Source organism: Oryx dammah, unplaced genomic scaffold, assembly GCF_014754425.2.
Source record: "Oryx dammah isolate SB20612 unplaced genomic scaffold, SCBI_Odam_1.1 HiC_scaffold_25, whole genome shotgun sequence".
Classification (NCBI taxonomy): domain Eukaryota; kingdom Metazoa; phylum Chordata; class Mammalia; order Artiodactyla; family Bovidae; genus Oryx; species Oryx dammah.
The window spans coordinates 49,372,753-49,400,147 of NW_024070209.1; the positions used below are offsets into that span (position 1 = coordinate 49,372,753).

The window sequence follows — 27,395 nt, forward strand, 5'->3', positions numbered from 1 at the left end:
AGTGTGAAATCGTGACAGACCCGACAAAAGAACATTTGTTCTTTATGATAAAATAAAATATTTCCCATCAAAATAGGAAACAATATCCCACCTTAGAGTCATCTTGGTATAAAAATACTGATGCTAATCACCTGTCTGATGGAGACAGCTGCCCCTAAATCTTCTCAGAAGTCTGTCCATCACGTAGGCTTTTCAGACATGCCTGATGGGTTGATTATACCCTGACTTCTCCATAGAGACCTTTTTAAAAAAGTGGTATCTAGAATCTCAATTCTTGTTTCATGACTCTCCACAGGGAAATCTTTCCTGCTCTTTGTTGTCACCCTCTCCCACCTAATTTCTTAACTCTAAACTGATTATAACAGAAGATGGGTGCCATGTTCCCTCTTCTTCTTTTTTTAAAAACTTATCTTTTATACAATTTTAAAAGGCTACACTCCATTTACAGTTATTACAAAATATTGGCTATAGCCCCCATATTGTACAATACATTTTTGAGCATATCTTATACTCAATGGTTTGTACCTCCTGAGAGAGTTAATTCTTAGATAGGTTGATAAGGAGTCCCTGGCTCTCAAGGAGAAGAAAAGGACAAAAGTTTTTTTTTTCTACATTCCTTCATCTTAGTCACATAAGACTTTATTTTCTTTTAGCCCAGAGCTAATTATTACACAACAAGACAACTCATCTTGATCAAGGGTATGTTTTTCCTTAAGCTCTGTACTAATAATTATATAACAACAATGTATCTTGCTCAAGGACATGTTTCTCCTTCTTAAGGAGAACCTTCTGTCTAATCCTGTTATCTTATGTGGGAGTGGGTCTGGTAGGACTTTCTACTGTTACTTCTAATCCTGTTATCTTAAGATGTATGTTGTGGGAGTGGGTCTGGTAAGGTCTTTTGACTGTAGAAACCAATTGTAAAAGTATATGAGGCCTTGATAAGACTATTGAGTGGGGCACTCTCTACCCGCTTCTGATATCTATGTCAGAAGCTTTTCCTATTCCTTTTTCACTGTAATAAAACAAGGCAATGGCACCCCACTCCAGTACTCTTGCCTGGAGAATTCCATGGACGGAGGAGCCTGGTAGGCTGCAGTCCATGGGGTTGCTGAGTCGGACACGACTGAGTGACTTCACTTTGACTTTTCACTTTCACGCATTGGAGAAGGAAATGGCAACCCACTCCACTACTCTTACCTAAAGAATCCCAGGGATGGGGGAGCCTGGTGGGCTGCCGTCCTTGGGGTCGCACAGAGCCAGACACGACTGAAGCGACTTAGCAGCAGCAGCAGCAGCAGTAGCACACAAAAGCTCTGAGTGATCAAACTTTGTTTCTGGCCCTGGATCTAAATTCTCTCCTCCAGAGGTCATGAATCTGACACCATTCATCATAAACTATCACTCCTCCTTCCCCACTCCTATGTAGCCTCCCACCTGTAACTAGTAGTTTGTTTTCTATATCTGTGAGTCTGCTTCTTTTGTGTTATATTCACTAGTTTGTTGCATTTCTTATATTCCACGTATAAGTGATGTTATACAGTATTTGTCTTTCTCTGACTTATTTCACTTAGCATAATGGCCCTCCAAGTCCATCTATGTTGCTGCAAATGGCAAAATTTCATTCTTTTTAATGGCTGATAAGTATTCCATTGTATGTATGTGTGTGTATATATATATATACAGTCATGTCCGACTCTTTGCGACCCCATGGATTGTAGCCTACCAGGCTCTTCTGTCCATGGGATTTTCCAGGCAATAGTACTGGAGTGGATTGCCATTTCCTTCTCCAGGGGATCTTCCTGACCCAGGGATGGAAGCCAGGTCTCCTGCATTGTAGACAGATGCTTTACCGTCTAAGCCACCAGGGAAGTCCTGGAGGCAAGCCATTAAGGGTGGTAAGCCCATTCAAACAGAAACAGGTGAGAGTGAAATTATTGTAATAAAAAATGCAGACTTGCTGACCAACATGATATATATGTGTAAAGGAGGAAGGATAAAAACGGTCCTGAAATTCTGGCTGTAGGTGATTACAAAAATGGGACCATCCATTTCAGGAGTAGAGTCTGGAGGGGAAGCAGATTTTGTGAGTGAAGCACAGCTGAGGAGACAACTTCATGCTTTTGAATTTGACCTACTGCATTTATCCAGGCAATGTAGCTCCTTAGGTCAGAGCAGGGCTGGGAGGCAAAACTGTGAGGTACAGAGGCAAGGGTCATACAGAAATCAGAGAGTGTGCATGTTAGTCGCTCAGTCATGTAGGACTCTTTGCGACCCCATGGACTGTAGTCTGCTAGGCTATTCTGTCCATGGAATTCTCTAGGCTAGAATATGGGAGTGGGTAGCCATTTCGTTCTCCAAGTGAGCATTCTGACCAAAGGATCGAACCCAGGTCTCCTACATTGCAGACAGATTCTTTATCATCTGAGCTACCAGGGAAGTCTAGGGGCTGAGTTAAAACAACTTGGGTTCAGATAGAACAGAGACCTCAGCATTTCACAATGTCATTTGTAAGCTTTTAATTCTTACTTTTTATTGATTTAAAGTGTTAGTTACTTGGCCGTATCCAACTCTTTGCAGCTCCATGGACCGTAGCCCGCCAAGCTCCTCTGTCCATGGAATTCTCCAGGCAAGAATACCGAAGCAGGTAGCCATTCCCTTCTCCAGGGGATCTTCCTGTCCCAGGGATTGAATCTAGGTCGCCTGCGTTGTAGGTAGATCCTTTACCATTTGAGCCACCATAGCAGCCCTGTATTGATTTTTAACCGAATACACTTCTCCTTGTCTATATTTAAAAAATGAGCAAATTTAGTGTACCTGAATAATTGCATGGAAGAAACAAATGCCGAATATTATTTGTCTCCATTTTCTTCCAAGTATATTTTCTTCAAAAAATGAAGGCATCATTTCGGTAAATGCTCGTCTGATATTTGCACGTAAACCTTTTGGAGGCTCATTGGTTACCTGTATTTAGAGACACATGGCTGAGAGTGTGGTTGTACAGATTTGAATTTTTTCCAAATAACACATATAGAAGCCAGTGAGGGGATGCAGGTAACTGATGCCTGGGAGGCATTCCTGCCCTGTTCCTGCCAGTTCTGTATCCCTCTCAGCCTTGGCCTCTGGAGAATAGGGGGTTCTCAGGCCTACAGTGGGTGAACCACCTCCACAAGAATCTCAGACCTTTCCATTTGGTGTCCATTTTTCTAACCACAGGCCAGAAAGGATGCTCAGGCCTTCTGCACTGGATTTTCTGGTCATCTCAATGTCCACCATCACCCTACACTTTGCCTTGATGGCACGGGGCACCAGGGAAGAGACAACCCTGGTTCCTGAGTGATCATTCATATGCAGAAGTGTGTGTTAGTTGCTCAGTCATGTCTGACTCTTTGGGACCCCATGGACTGCAGCCCACCAGGCTCCTCTGTCCATGGGATTCTTCAGGCAAGAATCCTGGAGGGGCTTGCCATTTCCTTCTCCAGGTTCATATGCAGAGGCTTCCCATATATGGAAACTTTGATCCCTGGTTGGGGAACTAAGATCCTGAATGCTGTGCATAACGGCCAAAAAAAAAAAAAAAAAAAAAAGATGCCTTCTAGGACTTGCTTTAGTGTCTCCAGCCCTCAGCTTGAAGGTCTTTTTTACTTAGTAAGTCTCTCTATCCAAGTTTTCTGAATTATGTGAAAGATAATTGAGGTTCCAATCCATCAGCCATACTGCCTGTGAGCTTTCCTGTTTCTCACATGCTGAAACATTTTCTTAACTCTGAGAAGGGTTCTATTCTCATCTCTCTGCATCCTAGACATTTTCTTGAAGAGGAGAAGCAGGGAGGTGTTGAATGACTAGCAGAAGGGCACACAGGAAGGGCAGTGGCCTGGTGAATGGACACTGACTCCCACCTCCCCACCTTGGCCGACCAAACCCTGACACAACCCTGCACAGGCCCAGTGGGCTCCATGGATTCACTTGGGGAGCACCCTGAGCCCAATCATGCCACAGAGTTCAACCACGAACATATGTTACCTTGACAGAATTTTGAAGGACTGTCACAGGAAATGTACTACTAGGCATGGAGCTTAAAAAAAGTCGAAATGTGTCCTTGATAACAACATCTGTTTAAAACAAAGACAAAAAAGAAAATGCTTCAGTTCAGTTCAGTTCAGTCGCTCAGTCGTGTCCAACTCTCTGTGACCCCATGAATCGCAGCACGCCAGGCCTCCCTGTTCATCACCATCTCCCGGAGTTCACTCAGACTCACATCCATCGAGCCCGTGATGCCATCCAGCCATCCCATCCTCTGTCGTCCCCTTCTCCTCCTGCCCCCAATTCCTCCCAGCATCAGAGTTTTTTCCAATGAGTCAACTCTTCTCATGAGGTGGCCAAAGTACTGAAACTCAGTAATATTTTTCTATAAGAAATAATTATTATAGGATAGAAAAATATAAGCTCTGTTTAAGGACTAGTTTATCTTTTTAAAATATTTGATGTTGTAAAATGTTCTAGAATGGAGGTGAGGGGACTCTTTCTAGAAGCTCTTCACCCAGGTGATCCTGGCAGTCTGGATGTTGGCACAGTTGAGTAAAGAAATTAAGAACTTGTTCTGTTCTTTTTAAAAAATTATTATTTTGACTGTGCTGTGTCTTCATTGCTGTGCATGGGCTTTCTCTAGTTGCAGCGAGTAGGGGCTACTCTCTGGTTGTGTGTTCAGGCTCTAAAGCTCCAGGGCTTCAATCGTTGTGGTGCACAGGTCCAGTTGCCATGAGGTATGTGAAATCTTCCCAGACCATGGATTGAACTTGTGTCCCCTGCATTGGCAGGCAGACTCTTAACCACTGGACCACCAGGGAAGTCCAAGAATGTTAATTTTCAATTCTTGATAGAAATGTTAAGGATCATTCCTCTGAAATTGGTAATTTTTCAAACGAAAAAAAGGACAGTTACTATCTTTATGCTTGTGAAGTTTTAATTTTTGTTTGTTGTTAGCCATTCAACTTAGGGAAAATTCCATGAAAATGGTCAGAAAGCCTTATGGAGAATAAAAGAATGTGTTCCTTCTTCAGAGAAGAAGCAAAGGGAACTCAGTGAGCAGGGAAATGGAGAGACCTCACAGGCAGCATCAAGAAGTCAATATGCTTCCTTTTTGAGTTGTGGACAGAGAACCTAAGAAAGAACAAGCTGCATTCCAGTTTCAAAAGGCCAGAGCAGAACTGGGAAAACCACTGTTCCTGTCACAGGAAGACACAGGCATCATCCAAGGAGGCCTTTCTCAGCACTGGTCTCTAAGCACAAGTGATGGTGTTCCTCTGGCATGCTCCCCCTACCTCCTTAGGGGGAGCCCCCAGGCAGTAGCTGTTCCTTTTACCTAGAATGCTCTTCCTTTCGACTCCCTTTCTTTTCTCAAGTGTTGGTCAAATGCCAACTTCTCAAAGAGGTCTACCCAGACCACCCCATTTAAAACTGCTCTCCACCCTTCCTCCTTACTCCCATTCCACCCTGACCTTCCTGTTCCTCCTTACTTTACTTTTAATTTTTCCCAAAGCACTGACCACATTCTATCATACCATATACATTACTTATTTGTTATGTGGTTTGTTTATGTGGTTTGTCTGTCTCCACTCGCTAGCATGTAAGCTTGAGGAGGGCAGATGACTGTGGTTGCTTTGTTCACCAACATGCCCTAAGTAGCTAGAACAGTGTGTGGTACACAGTAGGTTTTCGAATATTTATTAAATGAATGGCTGCAGATTAAAGTTGTATTTCTGCTTCTTGGTTTAGTAGTCTAAACTAATGAGCTACATTAAATAGCCAAGATTAAGTTAGTTCTAGTATTGTTCTAGTAAAGTTAGTCTACCTTTTGGTGGGCCAAAAAGTTCAAGGGAAGAACCCAAACAAACTTTTTGACCAACCCAATGCAATTCCAGAGCAACATTAAAGTTGTTTCTATGGTAAAAAGTTTTTCAGTAATCATGTATGGATACAAAAGTTGGGCCATAAAGAAAGCTGAGCACCAAAGAATTGATGCTTTTGAACTGTGGTGTTGGAGAAGAGTCTTGAGAGTCCCTTGGACTCAATGATGTCAAACCAGTCAATTGTAAAGGAAATCAGACTCGAATATTCATTGGAAGGACTGATGCTAAAGCTGAAGCTCCAATACTTTGACCACTTGATGTGAAGAACTGACTCATTAGAAAAGACCCTGATACTGGGAAAGACTGAAGGCAGGAGGAGAAGGGGACGACAGAGGATGAGATGGTTGGATGGCATCACTGACTTGAAAGACATGATTTGAGCAAGCTCTGGGAGTTGGTGATGGACAGGGAAGCCTGGTGTGCTGCAGTCCATGGGGTTGCAAAGAGTTGGACACTACTGAGCGACTGAACTGACTGACTGATTAGCACAGAAGTCAGATATCATAAAATCTTAGGGCTAATGCTTTCATTAACCTCCCCCCCCCCCCACACACAAACTGAAGAGTGAAAAAGGCCAGGTTTAGAGAAGCATCTTAAAAATCCTTTTTTTCTCTCATGACTGCAAAAGCATTGAGGATCTTAACATTTATAGACATCATAGAAGTTTAGAATTGGAATAGAATAGAAATCATCTTAGTATGGACTTGTAGCAATGGGGCTGTGTAGTCACTTTATTTCTGAGGAAGCAGAGGCCCAGAGATGAGGGGTGATATATATATAGTCAGGCAGTGGTGGGGGCCAAACTCTACTCAGATCTTAGAATTTCAAGTCCAGAAATTCTTTCTCTCTTTTTTCTTTCATTCACTTTCTCTTTTCAACTTCTTACCTGAATGTAATTTTAAAAAATTATTTATTTATTTGGTTGCTCCTGGTCTTAGTTGTGGCATGTGGGATCTAGTTCCCTGACCAGGGATCTAACCTGGGCTCCCTGCATTGGGAGCATGGAGTCTCAGCCACTGGACCACCAGGGAAGTCCCTCCCTGAATGTATTTTATTTTATACTGGTTCAGGTTAAACGTTAGAACCCAAATGGTTATGTTAGTAAACAGTTGTAACAAGGACCAGAAGAGGATTTTTCTGTCTACTTAAGCACTTAAACTTCATCAACAACTTCTCTGGCTGCCGTGGCCCATCCAGCCTCCTTGTAGGTCTGGCAAGGTCACTGTGAAGGTGAATGACTGGTCCTTATTCAGAAGGCTCCCATAGTACCTCTGCAGCAAACTGCTTTTTAGATGCTTTCTCTAGCATTTTTTCTTAATCATAATCCTAATCATCAGGATAAGGAATCTGATGATTCAAGCAGTAAACACCATATCATTTTTCTTTACTTATTTAAATAGAAGTCAGTCACAGACCCCACAGGAAGCAAGCCATCTCTTGTTCATATTGCAAAGAGTGGAAAGAGTGGAGATTCTGGGTGGCAGATGCGACAGACTCTGTCCTTGATGGAAGCAGTCTGTAGAAGGCAGGGCATGGGGCAATCAGGGAGTGAGGGATCTTTGGGGAAGGCTGCTAAGCCCTGTTGGTGGCTTGGTGACCAGTGCAGGTTGGCTGCTCTGTAAAGGAGAAGGTCTTCATCTTAACAGGCAACGATAAGGAAAGTCATCTGCACAGTTCTCACCTTTCTAGAAAGCCCTCTGTCAGGACACAAAGGAGGACACCAGAGAAAAGGCCCTGGATATCCCAGGTGGGCAGTTCTCTTCCATGATCTCCTGGGACAGTGAGGAAGTTTGCCCCACACAGCTTATTACCTATCATACAGTTCCTAATTCCAACTCCACTTCTTCTCTCTTTGCAGTCCATTATACTTACCTGAGTGGGAAAGAAGGCAGTAATAGTATAGTTAGTGGTGGCAATTATGACTTATGTTGGGCACACCCATGGGGGTGTGTGTGTCTCTGAGACACATGTGAAGGTTAATTGTCATGTGGGTTATAGAGGATAAAAAGTGGTAAAACACCACCATGAGAATTGGTGTTAACTTGAACTCTGTTCCTGTACGTCTCTCATTCTGTAGTGAAAAATATAATTTTGTCCTAAGTCCATTTTCTATTTCTTTTTAGAATTAACATCATGCCTAGATGTTATTTATTTTGAATTCAAATGGTCTCTCATAGAAGGTAACAGGAAACAAAAATGACCCAGTTCATTGTACCCTCAACTTGGAGTCTGAACATTTTTATTTGAATCAGGGTCGTGTAACCTAACTAAACCCCTCTAGATCTCAAATTTTTCCTTTTAATATAGTATAAACAATGCCAATAATAATTGTTATAAGGATTGGATTCAACAAGAAAGGCCACAGAAAAATGGTATTATTATATAAATGCTATATGCTCAACATACTTGAATCTGTGAAGCTTTTAATTAGCTCCTCCATTGCCAACATCCAAGAAACAGCAAGGTGGCAGTTTTGCAGAAACACCCAGTTTCCTGATTTCATTGCATCTTTGATCATTCTTTCAGCAATAGGTCCTTGTCCTTGTCCCAGAGAAATTGACTGCACCCTGAATTCAAAAACAACAATGAAATGCTGTTTCATATTACTTTTAAGTAATGCAACTATTAAGAAATGTAAATATGGTAGGCTTCTAGAATATGAATACATTTCAAAATTCTCATTCTGATAGATGTAAAGATATTTTTTCTTATTTTCTTGGTTTTTTAAACTATAACACGCAAAAGTGAATAAGACAAATATAGTTCTGTGTATACAAATATATGAATAAAAGTGCATAGAGGAAAAAAACATCTGTGCTTGAGAAGAGAACTTCCCTAACACCCCAGAGACATCTCTCCTATCTCCTTTCTATTCCAATCATCTTCCCTTCCTCCATCCCAAAGGTACCCTTTGTCCTGACTTCTAATGCTATAGGTCAGTTTTTAAAAAGCTTCTGAAAACCCAAAGTCTAACATATATACAGGACTTCCCTGGTGGCTCAGATGGTAAAGCGTCTGTCTACAATGCGGGAGATCTGGGTTCAATCCCTGGGTTGGGAAGATCCCCTGGAGAAGGAAATGGCTATCCACTCGAGGACTATTGCCTGGAAAATCCCATGGACAGAGGAGCCTGGTAGGCTACAGTCCATGGGGTCTCAACATATATACAAAAGTACACAAATCATTAGTGTTTAGCTTGATGGATTCTCTCAAAGAGGGTGTACAGAAGAACCACCACCCAGGGCAAAAAAAAAAAAAAAAGAGAGAACATTACTAGTACCCTGTCAATTAGTATCCTCCCTTTGTCTCAAAGGCAACAATTACTTTGAATTCTAACACCATAGATTAATTTTTCTTGTTTTTGAACTTATATAAATGGAATCATAAAGTGTATATTTATATTTGGTCTATTTCAATCAACATTATTTCTTCAGATTAATTCATATTACTGTGTGTCATTCATTTTCATTGCTGTACAATATTCTACTGTATGCTTATATCACAGTTTATCCATCCATTCTGCTCTTGCTGGACATTTGAGTTACTTCTTGTTCTTGGCTATTACAAACTATGCTGCAATAGCCATTCTCGCATACATGTGCACTCCATCTTGTATGTATATATCCCTTGTATGTATATATGTGTATATTCCTAGGAATGGAACTGCTGTTTGACAGAGCATGTGTATGCTTAATTTTTTTATAATAAAAAACTGTTTTTCAGGGTGATGACATCATTCCACACATGTACCAGCAATGGGTGAGAGCACTTATTTTTCCACAACTTTGCCAACACCTGATATAGAATGGTATCTCATTGAAGTTTTAAATTATTTCCCATGTTCATAGGTTTATTTATTGGGCATTTGGATATTTGCTTTTATATTCTTCTCTCCCCTTTTTTTCCTACTGGTTCACCTGTCTTTTTTCTTATTGATTTCTAAGAGTTCTTTACATTGGATATAAACTCTTTGTGATTATTATTCTTTTTATTGTCTTCATAGTTTTGCCTTTTCCAGAATGTCATATACTTGGAACCATCCAGTATATATAGCCTTTTCAGATTGGCCTCTTTCACTTAGTAATATGCATTTAAAGTTCTTGCATGTCTTTTCATGGCTTGATAGGCTCATTTCTTTTTAGCACTGAATAGTATCCATTGTGGGCTTCCCAGGTAGCTCAGCTGGTAAAGAATACACCTGCAATGTAGTAGACCCTGGTTCAAATCCTGGGTCAGAAAGTTCACCAGAAGAAGGGATAGGCTACCCACTCTTGTATTCTTGGGCTTCCCTGGTGGCTCAGATGGTAAAAGAATCCACCTGCAATGCAGGAGACTTGGCTTCAATCCCTGGGTTGGGATGAGTCCCTGGAGGAGAGCATGGCAACCCACTCCAGTACTCTTGCTTGGAGAATCCGCATGGACAGAGGAGCCTGGTGGGCTATAGTCCATGAGGTAGCAAAGAGTCGGACTTGACTGAGCAACTAAGTACAGAAAGCACAGCACAGTATCCATTGTATGGATACACTACAGTTTATTCATCCATTCATCTAATGAAGGACATCTTGGTTGCTTCCAAATTTTGGCAATTATGAATAAAGCTGCTATGCATTTAATGTAGGCTCTAGTATAACGTAGGTTCTTGGGTGAACACAAGTTCTTAACTCCTTTGGGTAAATGCCAGATGGCTGATCATATGAAACACGAAACTGTCTTCCAAAGTGGCTGTACCATTTTGTATTCTCACCAACAATGAATGAGAGTTTCTGTTGCTAGTATGCATTAATGCAATCTATTTTAAGTCCAGTAACCTTGCTAAATCCACTAAAAATTAAGATACATTTTGTCTGAGTAGAAGAATGTCCTATTTCTGTTTTTCTCTTTTTAAGACATGATTTCTAGATTCTTGGTTTATTAGGACATTTCCCACCATGAATTCATGTCGAATTTTAACAGATGCTTTTTCTGCATATGTTGAATTAATAGTTTTCTTCTTTAAGGATATTTTGCCATTACTCTTTCAATGTGGTGAATTAAATTAATTTATTTTCAGTATTTTAATGCTTATATTACTGAAATAAACCCAGAATTCTGGGAAGGTTTTTTAATAATGAATTCAATAAAAAATTCTTAAACTATTTAGATATTCTAATTATTCTTATTAGTTTTTTAAAGGTGTGCTTTGGAGGGATTTTCCTGTTTATCAACATTTTCAAATTCATTAGCAAAGTTTTATTTTTAAATAATATGCTTTTATGATTATTTTAATGTCTGCAGGTCTATAGTGATATTCTCTTACTCATTCATGATATAAGTTTTTTGAATTTCTCTGTTTCTTTCTCTCTGTATTAGTTTCAAGAGAGATTTATATTTTATTAAATTTTTCAAAAAAAGCAACTCTGTTCTTTTAAATCTTGTCTATTGAATGAATGTTTTCTGTCACTAGTTTCTGTTCTTAGCTTATTATTTTTTCCTTCTCTTACAGCTTAACAACTAAGTTTTAGAATGCCCAATTTTTCTTAGTGGGAATATCAGCCTGAGTTCTTAGTCTGACATTTCTGGAACCAGAAGTCATTACATATGTATAAATTTACACTAAGTGTCTTATTACTAACCCCTCCTGGTTTTTGATAGATTATATTGTTTTGTCATTGTCCATTTATTGGAAAATTTCTGGTATGATTTCCCTTTAACAAACAAGCTGTTCATAAGAACATTTTTTTGCTTTCCAAATATTAAAAATATTAACTTTTAAGATTTATAAGACTTATTGTGTTCAGGGAATAAGTTTTATTCTTTTTGAAATACGCGTCTCTTAGAAAATCATTAATTTTATAAATGCTGCATATGTATTTGAAGATCTTGCATTTGTTTTATTTGTTGAGTATAAAGATTAAGGCTCTTCATTTCACTATTAATTTCATCAGCCAAGTATTTTACCTTTATAACACCTTTATAACCTTTATAACAAAAGTTATAAAGTTAATATAAGTGTGTATGTACCCATACCCAGCTTCAGAAGTAAAACATATGATCTGAGCTTGCATTATGCCCCTCCGTGTTCATTTTTCTTATTACCCAAACTTCACCTTCTACAAGGTCACTGCTCTCCTGGACTTGGTATAACTTTTGTATTTTTCTTTATACTATTATTGCAAAAGTGTGAATTCATAAGCAGTATATAATATATATCTGTTTAATAATTTTATATGATTTATCAAATTTCTCCAATATTATATAATTTTTCTGCAACTTAATTTATTTTGCCCAATATTAGTTTGTGTGCAGAGAAAGCAATGGCACCCCACTCCAGTACTCTTGCCTGGAAAATCCCATGGATGGAGTAGCCTAGTGGGCTGCAGTCCATGGGGTCGCTGAGAGTTGGACACGACTCAGTGACTTCACTTTCAGTTTCACTTTCATGATTGGAGAAGGAAATGGCAACCCACTCCAGTGTTCTTGCCTGGAGAATCCCAGGGACGGGGGAGCCTGGTGGGCTGCCGTTTATGGGGTCGCACAGAGTCAGACACGACTGAAGCAACTTAGCAGCAGCAGCAGTTTGTGTGACCCATCCATATTAATAAACATAGTCCTAATTTATTTATTTTCATGGCTATAGTGTATTATATTCAATTATATGAATATGCCACAATTTATATAGTTTTTTAAAATGGACATTTTGGTTGTTTCCAGGTTTTTTTGTTGTTGTTATTATAAACATGTTTCTATGAATGTTCCTGAATATGGCTCTTTGCCCATCCATGACTGACTTTGAACATGCAAATTCAGTAGTGAGTTGTTGGGATATGGGGTATGCTCTCTGCAACTCTGATATACTGCTAATTTCTCTTCAAAATGATTTAAACTAATTTTTCACTCCCACTTGCAATATGAATATTTCTATAGCTCCCTATCTTTGGCACGATTTTGCTAATTTGATGAGTATGAAATATCTTCTTAATGGTTTTAACTTATTGTTTCCTAATTACTAGTGAGGTTGGACTGGGTCACACGGTGCCCAGACATTAAGTCAGACATCATTCTGAATGAGTCTGTGGGGATGTTTCTGGGTGAGATTAATATTTGAATCATCAGACTGAGTAAAGCAGATTTTCCTCCTTAGTGTAGATGGGGCCCACCCAATCAAGTGAAGACTTGAACAGAATGAAAAGGTTGAGGAAGAGGGAGTTTCTTCAGCCTGACTGAGCTGGGTCATTGTATTTCTTTGCTTTTGAATTCAAATGAAAACACTGAGTTTTCTTGGGTCTTGAGTCTGCTGGCTTTCAGATTGGGACTTGTATCATTATTACTTCTGGTTTTCAGACCTTTGGACTTGGACTAGAATTACACATTGACTTTCCTGTGTTTCTCTCTTGCTGACTGCAGATTTTGGAGATTAGCCTCCATAATCATGTCAGCAAATATCTCATTTTATGTATAATATATATACACACATATATAGCATAATATATTCAAGGCCACGGTTTTTCCAGTAGTCATGTACAGGTGTGAGAGTTGGACCATAAAGAAGGCTGAGTGCCAAAGAATTGATGCTTTCGAACTGGGTTCTGGAGAAGACTCTTGAGAGTTCCTTGGACTGCAAGGAGAGTAAACCAGCCAACCCTAAAGTAAATCAACCCTGAATATTCATTGGAAGGACTGATGCTGAAGCTGAAGCTCCAATATTTGGATACCCTATGCGAAGAGCTGACTCATTGGAAAAGACCCTGATGCTGGGAAAGATTGAGGGCAGGAGGAGAAGGGGATATCAGAGGATGAAATGATTGGATAACATCATTGACTGAATAGATATGAGTCTGAGCAAACTCCAGGAGATAATGAAGGACACAGAAGCCTGGCATGCTGCAGTCCATTGGGCTGTAAATAGTTGGACATGATGGAGCAACTGAACAACAACAACAATAGGGTGATATATATATGTTATTTGCATAATATATATAATTTATATTATATGTGTGTGTGTATATATATATCCATATATATCTGTTTCTCTAGAGAAGCTTGACTAATAAAGATTGTTGCTGTTTAGTCGCTCAGTTGTGTCCAACTCTTTGAACTTCAAAGAACAGATGGAATTTATTGTCTTGTAATCTCCATGCAAGGGCCTGTCATAGCTGGAGATTACCTCCTAGATATGAGACCCCTACTCTCCCCTGCTATCCCATGGTCTTGTGTACCCATCAGAACACCATCCTGGGGAGGACTTGGGAAAGAAGGAGTCAGGAAGACTGAGTTTTTATGAGAAAGGAGTCAAAACAGCTTACTCTGGAGAAATTTAAGTCTGAAGAAAATATAATATTGTAAATTCACAAGTTTAAACTTCCCCCTCTTTTTCTTACTCAGCAGAATAGAGGCTCAGGAGAAAGAAGAGATTAATAACACAACCTAAAGAACTATGGGATTTTTTTGTACATTTGAGCATAAGGCATAAACTAAAGTCCTTTATAGTTACATTAAAATAATGTCTTAAATAGCAAATGTTTTAATTATTATTTAATTATGACTCAATATTTAAACAATCTCCACTTTGCTCAAATGAAATTTACATCTGCTTTTATGAATTTACTACCACTTTAATCACATGCATAGCTAACTATTAAATATTTTAACTTAATTAGTAAGGGATACCTGAATTGGGAATTCACATTCCATAGAGGGAAGGGAAAAAAAAGCCAATTTTAACTAGGCGATGTTCATATGAATTATTAAAACTGAGCAATGTGACCTTACCTTTCTGAATATCCACTCTCCCGGGCAAACCTCTGAAATGCACCCATGGGATCTGAGCCTGTGCTTAAGATAAATACCAGGGGAGTGTTGTATGACATGTCTTGATACAGAGTGGGCAGGTCCACAGGTGGTGTCTCTATAAAGGCTTTCCCAAGATTTTCTATGACAAAGTCTGTAAGAGCAAAAACCACCTGAAAGTTGAAAGAAAAAACATTAAAAGGCTACTGGATGAAGGTCCATTTCAACATAGTATCAGAAGCTCTAACCAGAGCCATTAGGCAAGACAAAGAAGTAAGGCATCCAAATCAGAAAGGAAGAATTAAAAATGTCCTTATTTGCAAATGATATGATCTTATACAGTCAACCCTTGAACAACATGAGTTTGACCCAAGATATGGGTTCATTTTCATTTTTCTGCATCTGAATATCCTATTTGCCCAACACAATTTATTGAAGAGACTATGCTTTCCCATTCTGTTTCCTGTAGTGGCTATACCAATTTACATTCCTGCTTACACCACTCATAAAAATCAACTCAAAATGAATTAAAAATTTAAACATAAGACCCCAAACCATAAAACTCCTAGAAGAAAACAAAGGGGAAAGGCTCTTTGATGTAGCTTTTGGCAATGAGATTTTGGATATGACAGCAAAAGCACAAACAACAAAGGCAAAAATAAGCAAGTGGGACTATACAAAATGAAAAAGCTCTTGTGCAGCAAAAGAACCAACCAACAAAATAAGAAGACAACCTATGGAATGGGAGAAGGTATCTTCAAGCTATACATCTAGTAAGGTGTTAAAATCCAAAAATATATAAGAAATTCATGCAACTCAATAGCAAAAAAATCTCAAACAATCCAATTAAAAAACAGGCAGAAGATCTGAATAGGCACTTTTCCAGAAAAGACATATATCTGTCTGCTTAGCATCATTAATCATCAGGGAAATGTAAATCAAAATCACAATGAGATATCATTTTATACCTGTTAAAATGACTATTATCAAAGAGACAAAGAATAAATGTTGGTGAAGATCTGGAGAAAAGGGAGCCCTTAGGCATCATTGCTAGGAATGTAAATTGATGCCTCCACTATGAAAAACAGTATTTATATTTCACAAAAAATTAAAACCAGAACTACCATATAATCCAGCACTCACAATTCTGGGTATTTATCTTAAGAAAATGAAAGCAATAACTTGAAAAAAATACATGCACCCCCGTGTTCACTGCAGCACTATTTACAATAGCCAGGACATGAAAACAACCTGTGTCTATCAATGGATAAATAAAGAAAATGTGATACGTACACATACAGGAATATTATTCAGTCATAAAAAAGAATGAAGTCTTGCCATTTGCAACAACATGAATGGGCCTTGAGGGCATTATACTAAGTGGAATAAGTCAGACCGAAAATAAACAAACATATTATCTTTCATATGTGGAATCTTAAAAATAGCAACAACAAGAAAAAATACTCTTTGACATAAATCACAGCAATATCTTTTTTGACCCAACTCCTTCAATAATGGAAATAAAAACAAAAATAAACAATTGGGACCTGCTGCTGCTGCTAAGTCGCTTCAGTCGTGTCCAACTCTGTGCTACCCCGTAGACGGCAGCCCAGCAGGCTCCCCCATCCCTGGGATTCTCCAGGCAAGAACACTGGAGTGGGTTTCCATTTCCTTCTCCAATGCATGAAAGTGAAAAGTGAAAGGGAAGTCGCTCAGTCATGTTCAACTCTTCGTGACACCAAGGATTGCAGCCTACCAGGCTCCTCCATCCATGGGATTTTCCAGGCAAGAGTACTGGAGTGGGGTGCCATTGCCTTCTCTGAATTGGGACCTAATTAAACTTAAAAGTTTTGCATAGCAAAGGAAACTATAAACAAAATGAAAAGACAGTCCTCAGAATGGGAGAAAATAAATGCAAGGGAAACAATTGACAAAAGACTAATTTCCAAAATATACAAGCAGCTCATGCAGCTCAATATCAGAAAAACAAACAACCCAATCAAAAAGTGGTTGAAAGTCCTGAACAGGCATTTCTCCAAAGAAGACATACAAATGGTCAACAAACATAAGATAAGATGCTCAATATCACTCATTATTCAGTTCAGTTCAGTTCAGTCGCTCAGTCGTGTCCGACTCTTTGTGACCCCATAAATCACAGCACGCCAGGCCTCCCTGTCCATCACTAACTCCCGGAGTTCACTCAGACTCATGTCCATCGAGTCCGTGATGCCATCCATTATTAGAGAAATGCTAATCAAAACCACAATGAGGTATCACCTTACGCAGGTCAGAATGGCCACCAACAAAAAACCTACAAAAAAAAAAATGCTGGAGAGGATATGGAGAAAAGCAAACCCTGTCGCACTGTTGGTGGGGATGTAAATTGATACAGCCACTAAGAACATTATGGAGAGTCCTTAAAAAACTGGGAATAGAACTACCACGTGACCCAAGAATCCCAGCAGTAGGCATACACCCTGAGAAAACCATCATTTGAAAAGATACACGCACCTTGGTGTTCACTGCAGCACTATTTACAGTAGCCAGCACATGAAAGCAACCTAGATATCTATCAACAGATGACTGGATAAAGAAGTGATGGTACATATATACACAGAATATTACTCAGCCATAAAAAAGAATGCATTTGAATTAGTGCTAGTGAGTTGGATGAACCTAGAGTCTGTTACACAGGATGAAATAAGTCAGAAAAAGAAAAATGAATATTGTATATTAACACATATATATGGAATCTACTGAACTGAACTGAACTGATGGAATCTAGAAAGATGGTACTGATGAACCTATTTGCAAGGCAGGAATAGAGACACAGACATAGAAAACAGACTTCGGACAACGAAGGGGAAGGAGAGGGTTGGATGAATTGAGAAAGTAGCACTGAATCATATACATGGCCATGTGTCAAACGGATAGCTAATGGGAGATCGCTATATATCACAGAGAGCTCAACACTGTGTTCTGCGACAACCTGGAGGAGTGGGATGGGGTAGGGGGTAGGAGGGAACTTCTGCAGGGGAGACATATGGAAACTTATGCCTGAGTTGTGTTGCTGTGTGGCAGAAGCCAACACAACACTGTAAAACAATTACCCTCCAATTAAAAATAAATTTTAAAAATAGCAACAACAACAAACTTCTGAATACAGAGCATACACTGTTGTTTGCCAGAGAGGGGAAAATGGATGCAGAGGGTAAAAAGGTAAAAATAAAAATTAAACGTAAAAAATAAATGTGTCTGTGTGTGAGAGAGAACACACTTCATTTCCCAAGATTGAGATTTTTAACTAGAATTACATAATCATACGTGGAAGAGCATTTGTGTATTTTCTAAGAAGGCTTGCAGTTTGCATCATATTCTCCAAAGGGTCCAAGAGACAAAAAAAAACAAAACAAAAAACACAACACCTCTCAACACTGTAAATCAACCATACTCCACTAAAAAATTAATTGAAAACAAACAAACAAAAAATCCTTGTCCTCAGGCTGACCTGGATTTCATGACTGGGAGGGGTAGGATGCTCCTTCCCTCTCCAAGCCTAGGTGCTGCCTGAGGGGGAGTGACTCCGCCCACTTCTGGTGCAGGGCTGGGCTCCATTTCTCATTCTATTTGTTTCTTTTTTGTTCTGGTGAGCAATCACTCTAACCGCAGCTTGCAGGCCTGGCTCTGAGCTATTCCTGGTCCTTCTCCTCTGGAACCCTCTTCCTTCCCCAACTGGTCTGCCCTTGAGTCTCTGCTAGGCTTCCCCACCCAGGGACACTGTTCCAGGTCTCCCTGCTGTTGCCTGACACCCTCCAGTCTGCCCCCACAGGATGTTGGTATGATACAGGAAACGATTTATATGAGTTGAGACTATCACCTCTTCAAAGAGATCCTCTTTGGCTTCCTACTCTAGTTTCCACTCTACTACTTTTATTGAAAATTCCCTTTCATGTCCTTCTTAGAACTTTTTGCAAGCAGAAAGTATTTTATTCTTTCTGTCCCTTCTCTCTCCCACTAGAATACAAGCCTTTGGGAGTAATTTTTATTTTTCATAAGAAAAAAAGAATTTTTCTTTTTCACAATTGTATCCTCAGTGCCTGGAATACAACAATTACTCACCAAGGTATTTGTTAAATGTTTTATGGACAGAAGCTGAGGGACAGGTACTGGTCTTCAAATGATCGAAAGTGAGTCTTAGGTCTTTTCCTGAGGCTGATCTTCTCTGGACCAGAGAAATGGGAATATTGGCTGTGAGACAAGGCCCCATAGCAGGTGGAATCTTGCATGGGTGTAGCCCACCAGCATCTGTTCTCTTCCCTAGAACTCTTGTGTAGTCATATTTCTACTGCATGATGCAATTTTCCTATCTGTAGCTGATTGGATGAGGAACAAAACTTAAGTTGAGCTGGACCAATCAGAATCTCTCTCTTGAGAATTTGAAACTAGAGGAACAATTTCATTGAGAGTTGAGTGCTATCAATGGCAATACTATAGTTATGTTCAGTGAGTTGCCCAGTGAGCTGCTCCTCCTGAAGTGTGATTAACTGGCTTTTCCTCAAATTTAATGAGCTACCCCAGTATCCTTTTACTATATCCATTTTAGTCTTGAATTTATTAAATTTGTTCTATATTGTTGCAACCTTAAGAACTTTAGCTCATACACAGAGACACAGAACCTGAAACAAAAACAACAAAAATTTCCCATAGTCTAGAATTTTCTAGCCTATGTCTCAATCTTTAAAACTCCTTCTTTGGGACTACTGCTGTTTAATCATCCTTTCATCTTTGTCAGTATCCGACCTGGTAGCCACTGTCCCATATCCATTGAGGACTTGCTACCTCGCTTATAGCTTCCTCTCCATTTATATCTTTTCCAGTGATTTATCAACTGTGTCTCAGGCATTGTCTTGTCATCATCTGGGGTGACACAACCCAGGTTCAGGGGCCAGAAGGACCTCCCACATCCTAACTGCACAGTAACTTGACCTCAAACTCTAGTGCACAGCATCTCATCACTTTCTCAGTCACTCCCCCATACCTATGGCCACCCTCAGGACATGGTCACCACTTGGAACTTCTCATTAGAAGTTTTAAGCTCAACTTTGATCACAACCTCTCCTGTCCTTCTAACTGTTCTACATTCCTAGTCCAACTACATTTGCTTCCGAAGAAACTTTCAAGGTTTTCCCTCTTCTCCCAGTCTATAAGCTTTTTCTTAGAGCTCTTCCGCTTTATAGAACTACTTTTACCAACAGTCTCAATGACCTTCTATCTTCCATTCATCTATTGCAATTATCGGTAGCCCAGGCCAACCCCACAGCCTTTCTGTTTTCCTAAAGAGATGGTAGAAAATCCTACAGTATAGCCTCAATATCCAGAGAAGGCAATGGCACCCCACTCCAGTACTCTTGCCTGGAAAATCCCATGGACGGAGGAGCCTGGGAGGCTGCAGTCCATGGGGTCGCTACTAGTCGGACACGACTGAGCAACTTCCCTTTCACTTTTCACTTTCCTGCATTGGAGAAGGAAATGGCAACCCACTCCACTGTTCTTGCCTGGAGAATCCCAGGGACAGGGAAGCCTGGTGGGCTGCCATCTATGGGGTCGCACAGAGTCGGACACGACTGAAGCGACTTAGCAGCAGCAGCAGCAGCAGCAGCAGCAGCAGCCTCAATATCTCCAAACTATGGTTTGACTTTCTCCAGTGCGTTTTCTTTCTCACATTTCTCATAGAACATCCTCCATTCATTACAATCTGTTGATAATTCTTGCTGTATTGAAACACTACGCCTACTTGGTTTCCACATCATTTCTTTCTCCTGGTGTTCTTCTTGCCTCTCTGCCTCTTCTTTCTTAAGGGCTCTTCATCCTTTCTCTTTGTCTTTTCAAAGTTGGTGCTCCTCAGGGTTTCATCCTTTGCCCATCTGTCCTCTTTTTTTTTTTTTTTTTAGTACTTTATTATTATTTTTTAAATTTCACTTTATTTTACTTTACAATACTGTATTGGTTTTGCCATACATCAACATGAATCCGCCACGGTGTACATGAGTTCCCAATCCTGAACCCCCCCTCCCATCTCCCTCCCCATACCATCCCTCTGGCCTCTTAACCTATTATTCCTCTATGATTTTAACAACTCCTGTGGTTTTACTTTCCAACTCAGTGTTAATGATTCCCCAATCTCTATTTTTTAAGCTATATTTCTCTCTAAAGTTTTCTACCCAGATATTAATTGGTCCTCAGACTACTATACAGTTTGATATTGGTAGATACTGCAGACTCAGTGACGTCTTTATCTGACATGTTTCTCCTTTCACATTTGCTTAGTTGTTGATACCACGCTCCGCTTTGGCACCCATACAAAAACCAGGAGCCATACTAGTTGCCCCATCTCTACATCCTCCTCCATCTCTTTAATCTACTACCTTTATCTTAATTCAGGTTGCCATAATTTTAAAACAATTTTTATTGAAGTACATTTGATTTACAATGTTTTATTAGCTTCCAGTGTACAGCAAAGTGAATTATATATATATACATATATATGTATATATCACCATTCTTTTCTCATATAGGTTATTACAGGATATTGAGTAGAGTTCCCTGTGCTGTACAGTAGGTCCTTGTTATCTAGTTTATATATGGTAGTGGGTATATATTAACCCCTGCTGCTACTGCTGCTAAGTCGCTTCAGTCGTGTCCGACTCTGTGTGACCCCATAGGCGGCAGCCCACCAGGCTTCCCCGTCCCTGGGATTCTCCAGGCAAGAACACTGGAGTGGGTTGCCATTTCCTTCTCCAATGCATGAAAGTGAAAAGTGAAAGGGAAGTCGCTCAGTCATGTCTGACTCTTAGGGACCCCATGGACTGCAGCCTTCCAGGCTCCTCCATCCAACTCCTAATTTATTATTTCCCTCCATGTTTCTCCTTTGGTAATCATATGTCTGATTTTAAGATATATGAGTCTGTTTCTGGTTTGTAAATAAGTTCATTTGTATCATTTTTTAAATTAGATTTCACATATAAGTGATATCATAGGATATTTCTCTTTCTCTGTCTGACTTAACTTCACTTAATATGATAATCTCTAGGTCTATCCATGTGGCTGCAAATGGTGCTATTTCATTCTATTTTATGCAAGCTGCTATAATTTCTTACATAATTATGTCAGCCATCTTCAAACTGTTCTTGGTGACTATGGTTTTTTTCTGTTCAAATGCCTCCTTCCCATTGCTGCCAAGTTCTGAAAGGCCCACCAGTCCCCTGCTAACACCATCCAGCAGAGCCTTGACCTCCCTGGCAGGAAGCACAAGTTCCCCATGGCAACATTAAGGAAGTTACTCTAGGTCCCTGGATGACTCTCCAGCTTTTTCTCTCATCATTTCCTGTATAAAATATTGTTCTCTATTGATAACACAAAGTCTCCATTTCTTACTAACAACACAAAGTCACAAACCACTTCCCAAATTTGGCCATTGTTACTTTCTAAACAAATCTAATCAGTCCATGAATCATAACTGGCTGGTGAGCTTTAGCAAAAATAATTATAACACAGTTCTTTAATGAAAAATATCCTACCTTTTCTTCTTTACAGCATTTAATAAGGATTAATTTATGGAAAGAACTTAGTTCTGGATGCCAAAAATTATAGCTTGTGGGCACCCTTTCCGTTGTTATGAGTTGATCACTCTCCTTCATTATAGAATAAGCGTCCCGATCAGGTGGGTTAATATAAGTCTCAAAAGACCCTGGAAACACAATTTTAAAACATGCTTTAATTACAGTTGCTATGACTGTGATATTAAATAAATGTGTGTGTTTAGTTGCTCAGTTGTGTCTGACTCTTTGTGACTCTTGGGACTATAGCCTGCCAGGTTCCTCTGTCCATGAGATTCTCCAGGCAAGAATACTGGAGTGGGTTGCCATTTCTCCCCTAGAGGATCTTGCTGACCCAGGAATCGAACCCACATCTCCTGTGTCTTCTGTGTTGCAGGTGGATTCTTTACCCACTGAGCCATTGGGGAAATCCATTAAATAAGTATATATGGTAAGGAAAAAATTTCTACATTTACTATCAGTTTTTTATATTACCACAAATGTAAATATATTCTCCCTCTACCCAACCTAATTAGGAAATACTGAATTCAAAATTGGATCAGAAAATGAATTCAAACCACTTACAAAACATGAAGTTAAAACAAATGACAGAGAAGTTACAAATTAGAGGATGCATAGAGATTTATCAATCAAATGTGAGCAAAAAAAAAAAAAAAAAAACCCAACCCTAAGTGATAAGAAGTGATGAGTAACATTGGCTATATTAGAATTCAAGGCAAACATAATTAAATGGGACAAAATAGGTCAAGTTATATTAATTACAATACAAACCCAATAATAAAAATACAATAAAATAAATCAATATGTGTCAGGCAATAGCATAAAAATACATCAAACTATCACTGCTGGGACTTCCTTGGTGGTCCAGTGTTAAGAATCTGCCTTCTTATGCAGGGGATGTAGGTTTAATCCCTGGTTGGAGAACTAAAATCCCACATGCCAAAGGGCAACTAAGCCTGAGTGCTGCAACTAGAGAAAGCCCGAGTGCCACAACAAAGACCCAGTGCAGCCCCACCCCCCAAAAAGCCCCCAGAACCCCCATCACTGTTGGAGGCAGAAGAAAAAGCAGAAAAAAGCATAGCGGTGATAGAAAATAACACAATTATTAGTGTGAGACAGATGAAGCAAATAAAATATGTGTGAGACAGATGAAGCAAATGAAATATTCAGGCATATATACTTTTTTTTTTTACCATATAAATAACATATGAATAAATTGTGTATTATACATGAGTCCTGAAGAATCGAAGCTTTGGAATTGTGGTGCTGGAAAAGACTCTTGAGAGTCCCTTGGACTGCAAGGAGATCAAACCAGTCAACGATAAAGGAAATCAACCCTGACTGTTCACTGAAAGGACTGATGCTGAAGCTGAAGCCCCACTACTTTGGCCACCCTGATATGAAGAACCAGGTCACTGGAAAAGACCTGATGCTAAGAAAGACAGGGCATGAGGAGAAGGGGGCGACAAAGGATGAGACAGTTGGATGGCATCATCAACTCAAGGGACATGAATCTGTGCGAACTCAGGGATATAGTGAAGGACAGGGAAGCCTGCCATGCTGCAGTTCACAAGGTGGCAAAGAGTTGGACGTGACTGAGCGACTGAACAAGAATTAGCACTGAAATTCCTGCAGGGCGCACAATGTGCTGCTGTTAAGCTGCTCAGCAGACCAACACGGCCATCTAGTGATGAAACAGGCTGCTGGGGTTGAATATTACACAAAACGGTTGGCTTCCCCGGCAGGCTGGAAAATGACTTTCTCCAGCTAGTCTGTGGGGCTCTCCTCTGAGGGCCTAACAATAGCAGCTACAGAGCTGGTGGTGACGGAAAGTAAGTGACACTGAAGCCCATGACCCTGGTTCAGTTCAGCTCAGTTCGGTTGCTCAGTCATGTCCGACTCTTTGCCACCCCATGAATCGCAGCACGCCAGGCCTCCCTGTCCATCACCAACTCCCGGAGTTCACTCAGACTCATGTCCATCGAGTCAGTGATGCCATCCAGCCATCTCATCCTCTGTCGTCCCCTTCTCCTCCTGCCCCCAATCCCTCCCAGCATCAGAGTCTTTTCCAATGAGTCAACTCTTCGCATGAGGTAGCCAAAGTACTGGAGTTTCAGCTTTAGCATCATTTCTTCCAAAGAACACCCAGGGCTGATCTCCTTCAGAATGGACTGGTTGGATCTCCTTGCAGTCCAAAGGATTCTCAAGAGTCTTCTCCAACACCACAGTTCAAAAGCATCAATTCTGTAAGACTTCTAATTTCTGTGTGAAATATAGACAATTACATGGCGTGAGACCACAAGGCAGAGCACACCACAGCACTTTTTAGTGGATGCATTATTCTGAGAACCAGGTAGTGGAAACATTTATTCCAAAAAGACTTCTTTTCCCCTCAGGTTTTCATTATTGTAATGATCACTAGGGCTTTGGCTAATAAGGCAGGATAATTTGAAATTCTAACTCCCAACTAGTAGAACATGAAACACATAGGCACAAGATTAAGGCAATTAGGAAGCCTTTGAAGCTGAGTGGCTTTGAAATTAATTATTAAACTTCACCTGCAAAAATCTAAAGCTCACTTTTAGAACACAAGTCATCCTATCACACATAAACCTTCGTAATTCTGCAGGGTTTCCAGAATCAACCTTGAAATTTAACAAATGAAAGCAAGAAAGTTGTTTTAAATTGACAGAATTTTAGTCTCAGATGACAGTAATAAATGGTGCCTTTTGTCCAAACATGATGAGTTGTTTTCAGAATTACTTTGTCTTTCAGCCTTTATCTCTTTCTTTGCCTCTATGTTTATGAAGCTCCATCTAGTCCCTTCTGCTTTGGGTCTTTCCCCAGCTGTCCATCACTAGACTTCTCCTATGAGTATTTTTCTTCTGTATTCTACCTCTTTCTCTAGCCATCTTGTTTAATTGGTCCGTAATATAGAAACATAATTTTCATTTGGCTTTTTTACTGAAGAATATTTTATTCTTCCTAGTTTTTATTTAGAAATCAAATGAGCATATAAAGATCCCAGAATTTCTAGTCCACATAGCCTTTAAACCACCACAGTTACTGGGTGTACTCAGGAAAAAACTCATTCATATAAGTAGAAGAATAATTACTAAAAATAACAACAGAACACACAACTTCAAATCAGTTCAAGGAAAATATAAAAAGAATGTGGACAACTGACCTGAAGGCAAGAAAGAAGAAGAAAAAATAAAGAAAAGCATGCTAAGGAAAAAATCCCTATAAATAAGGTGACAGAAGTCAGTCCAAATAAATGAGGATTTTCTCAACCTTGCCACTACTGCCATTTGGTCCAAGTGGTCATTTGCAAGTGGTCATTTGTTGTGGAGAGTTGTTCTGGTTGTTTTGCGCATTGTAGGATGTTTAGTTACATCTCTGGTTTCTACCTACTGGATGCCTGTAGCACCACCCCAGTTGTGGGATCCAATAATGTCTTCAGAATGTTCCCTGGGGAACAAAATCTTCCCCAGTTGAGAGCCACTGAAATAGAGGTATAACCAACTTTACAATGCTGCTAAGTCGCTTCAGTCGTGTCCGACTCTGTGCGACCCCATGGACGGCAGCCCGCCAGGCTCCCCCATCCCTGGGATTCTCCAGGCAAGAACACTGGAGTGGGTTGCCATTTCCTTCTCCAATGTATTAAAGTGAAAAGTGAAAGTGAAGTCGCTCAGTCGTGTCCGACTCTTAGTGACCCCATGGACTGCAGCCTACCAGACTCCTCCGTCCATGGGATTTTCCAGGCAAGAGTACTGGAGTGGGGTGCCATTGCCTTCTCTGAACTTTACAATAGTTGGATTAAAAATTGCTTGTTTAAAAAGAGACTGCCATGTTGCTCAAAACAACAAAATCCTACTAAAGACATACTGAAACATGATGACCCAGAAGAGATAAAAATAAAGAATGCAGAAATATACAGAGGGAATACTAATGAAGACAATCCTGCTGTAATATATTTAATAATACTAATATTAGAAAATATATTTTAAGGCAAAAAGCACTATTCAGGTAATTTACTGGTTAGGAAGATAATCACCCTAAACCTATTCATGCTTAATTAACAACATTAGTTCCACAAGATATAATGGGAGAAATTCTAGAATTACAGATAAATTGTCATAGTGGTGTACCTTAATATATCTCTCTTAGAAAATGACTGGTTAGGTGTAAAAAAACAGTAAAATAAATGCCACAATCGATAGGTTTGAATTAACGTTTACATGGGGCTTCCCTGGTGGCTCAGTGGCAAAGAATCTGCCTGTCAATGCAGGATATGTGGGTTCAATCCCTGGGTTAGGAAGGTTCCCTGGAGGAGGAAATGGCAATCTACTCCAGTATTCTTGCCTGGGAAATCCCATGGACAAAGGAACTTGGCAAACTACTTTTCACGGGGTGGCTAAAGAGTCAGACATGACTTAGTGACTAAACAACAGCAGCAAAGATTACATACATATAGTAAACACGGGGGAAAAGTAACATAGACTGTTATAATTCAGAGCAGGCATAACATTTGGGAAACAGGGAAAGGGTTCTGTGAAGGAGTATACGGGAATTCTGTGATGCTAGTACTGGTCTAGATCTTGACTTGGGTGGTAGCTCAGAATTAGTCAGTATTTTATAATAAGCTGTTGATTTTGATTTGTGTACTTTGCCATATGTATGCTATCCTTCAGTAAGAAGTTAAAAAAAAGTACAACCTGCCATGCTCAGTTGTGTCTGACTCTTTGCCACCCCGTGGACTGTAGCCCCTAGGCTCCTTTGTCCTTGGGATTCTCCAGGCAAGAATACTGGAGTGGGATACCATTCCCTTCTCTAGGGGAATCTTCCCGACTCAGGGACTGAACTTGTGTCTCCTGCATTGCAAGAAGAATTTTTACCATTGAGGCACCAGGGAAGCCAAAACCAGTATGAGATGAAGCTAAAACAACACTTGGAGGTAAATGCCTCTCCTTAAAATGGGTATAATTGTAAACATGAAATATTGAAAATTCATGGGCCAAGCATTTACCTCAAGAAACTGGGAAAACAAGTAATTCAAAATTTCTTAAAAATGAAGGCTTTCCTAGTGAAACATACTGATACT

The 27,395-nt window shown here is 39.8% G+C and overlaps 1 protein-coding gene across 2 annotated transcripts in view; it reads right to left on the reverse strand.

The window, feature by feature from the left end:
* The window catches only part of DNAH6 (dynein axonemal heavy chain 6), a 285,139-nt gene that overhangs the window by 39,684 nt on the left and 218,060 nt on the right, over positions 1–27,395 (reverse strand). For both annotated transcript variants that reach the window (XR_005718342.1, XM_040224335.1), the window contains exons 63-67: positions 22,253–22,422; positions 14,658–14,848; positions 8,316–8,476; positions 4,024–4,112; positions 2,818–2,964 (exon numbers count right to left, since the gene is read on the reverse strand). Coding sequence is in view for 1 of the 2 variants with exons in the window: in XM_040224335.1 (XP_040080269.1) it covers positions 2,818–2,964; positions 4,024–4,112; positions 8,316–8,476; positions 14,658–14,848; positions 22,253–22,422 (758 nt within the window). In the remaining variant the exon portion in view is untranslated. The remainder of the gene's footprint in view (positions 1–2,817; positions 2,965–4,023; positions 4,113–8,315; positions 8,477–14,657; positions 14,849–22,252; positions 22,423–27,395) is intronic.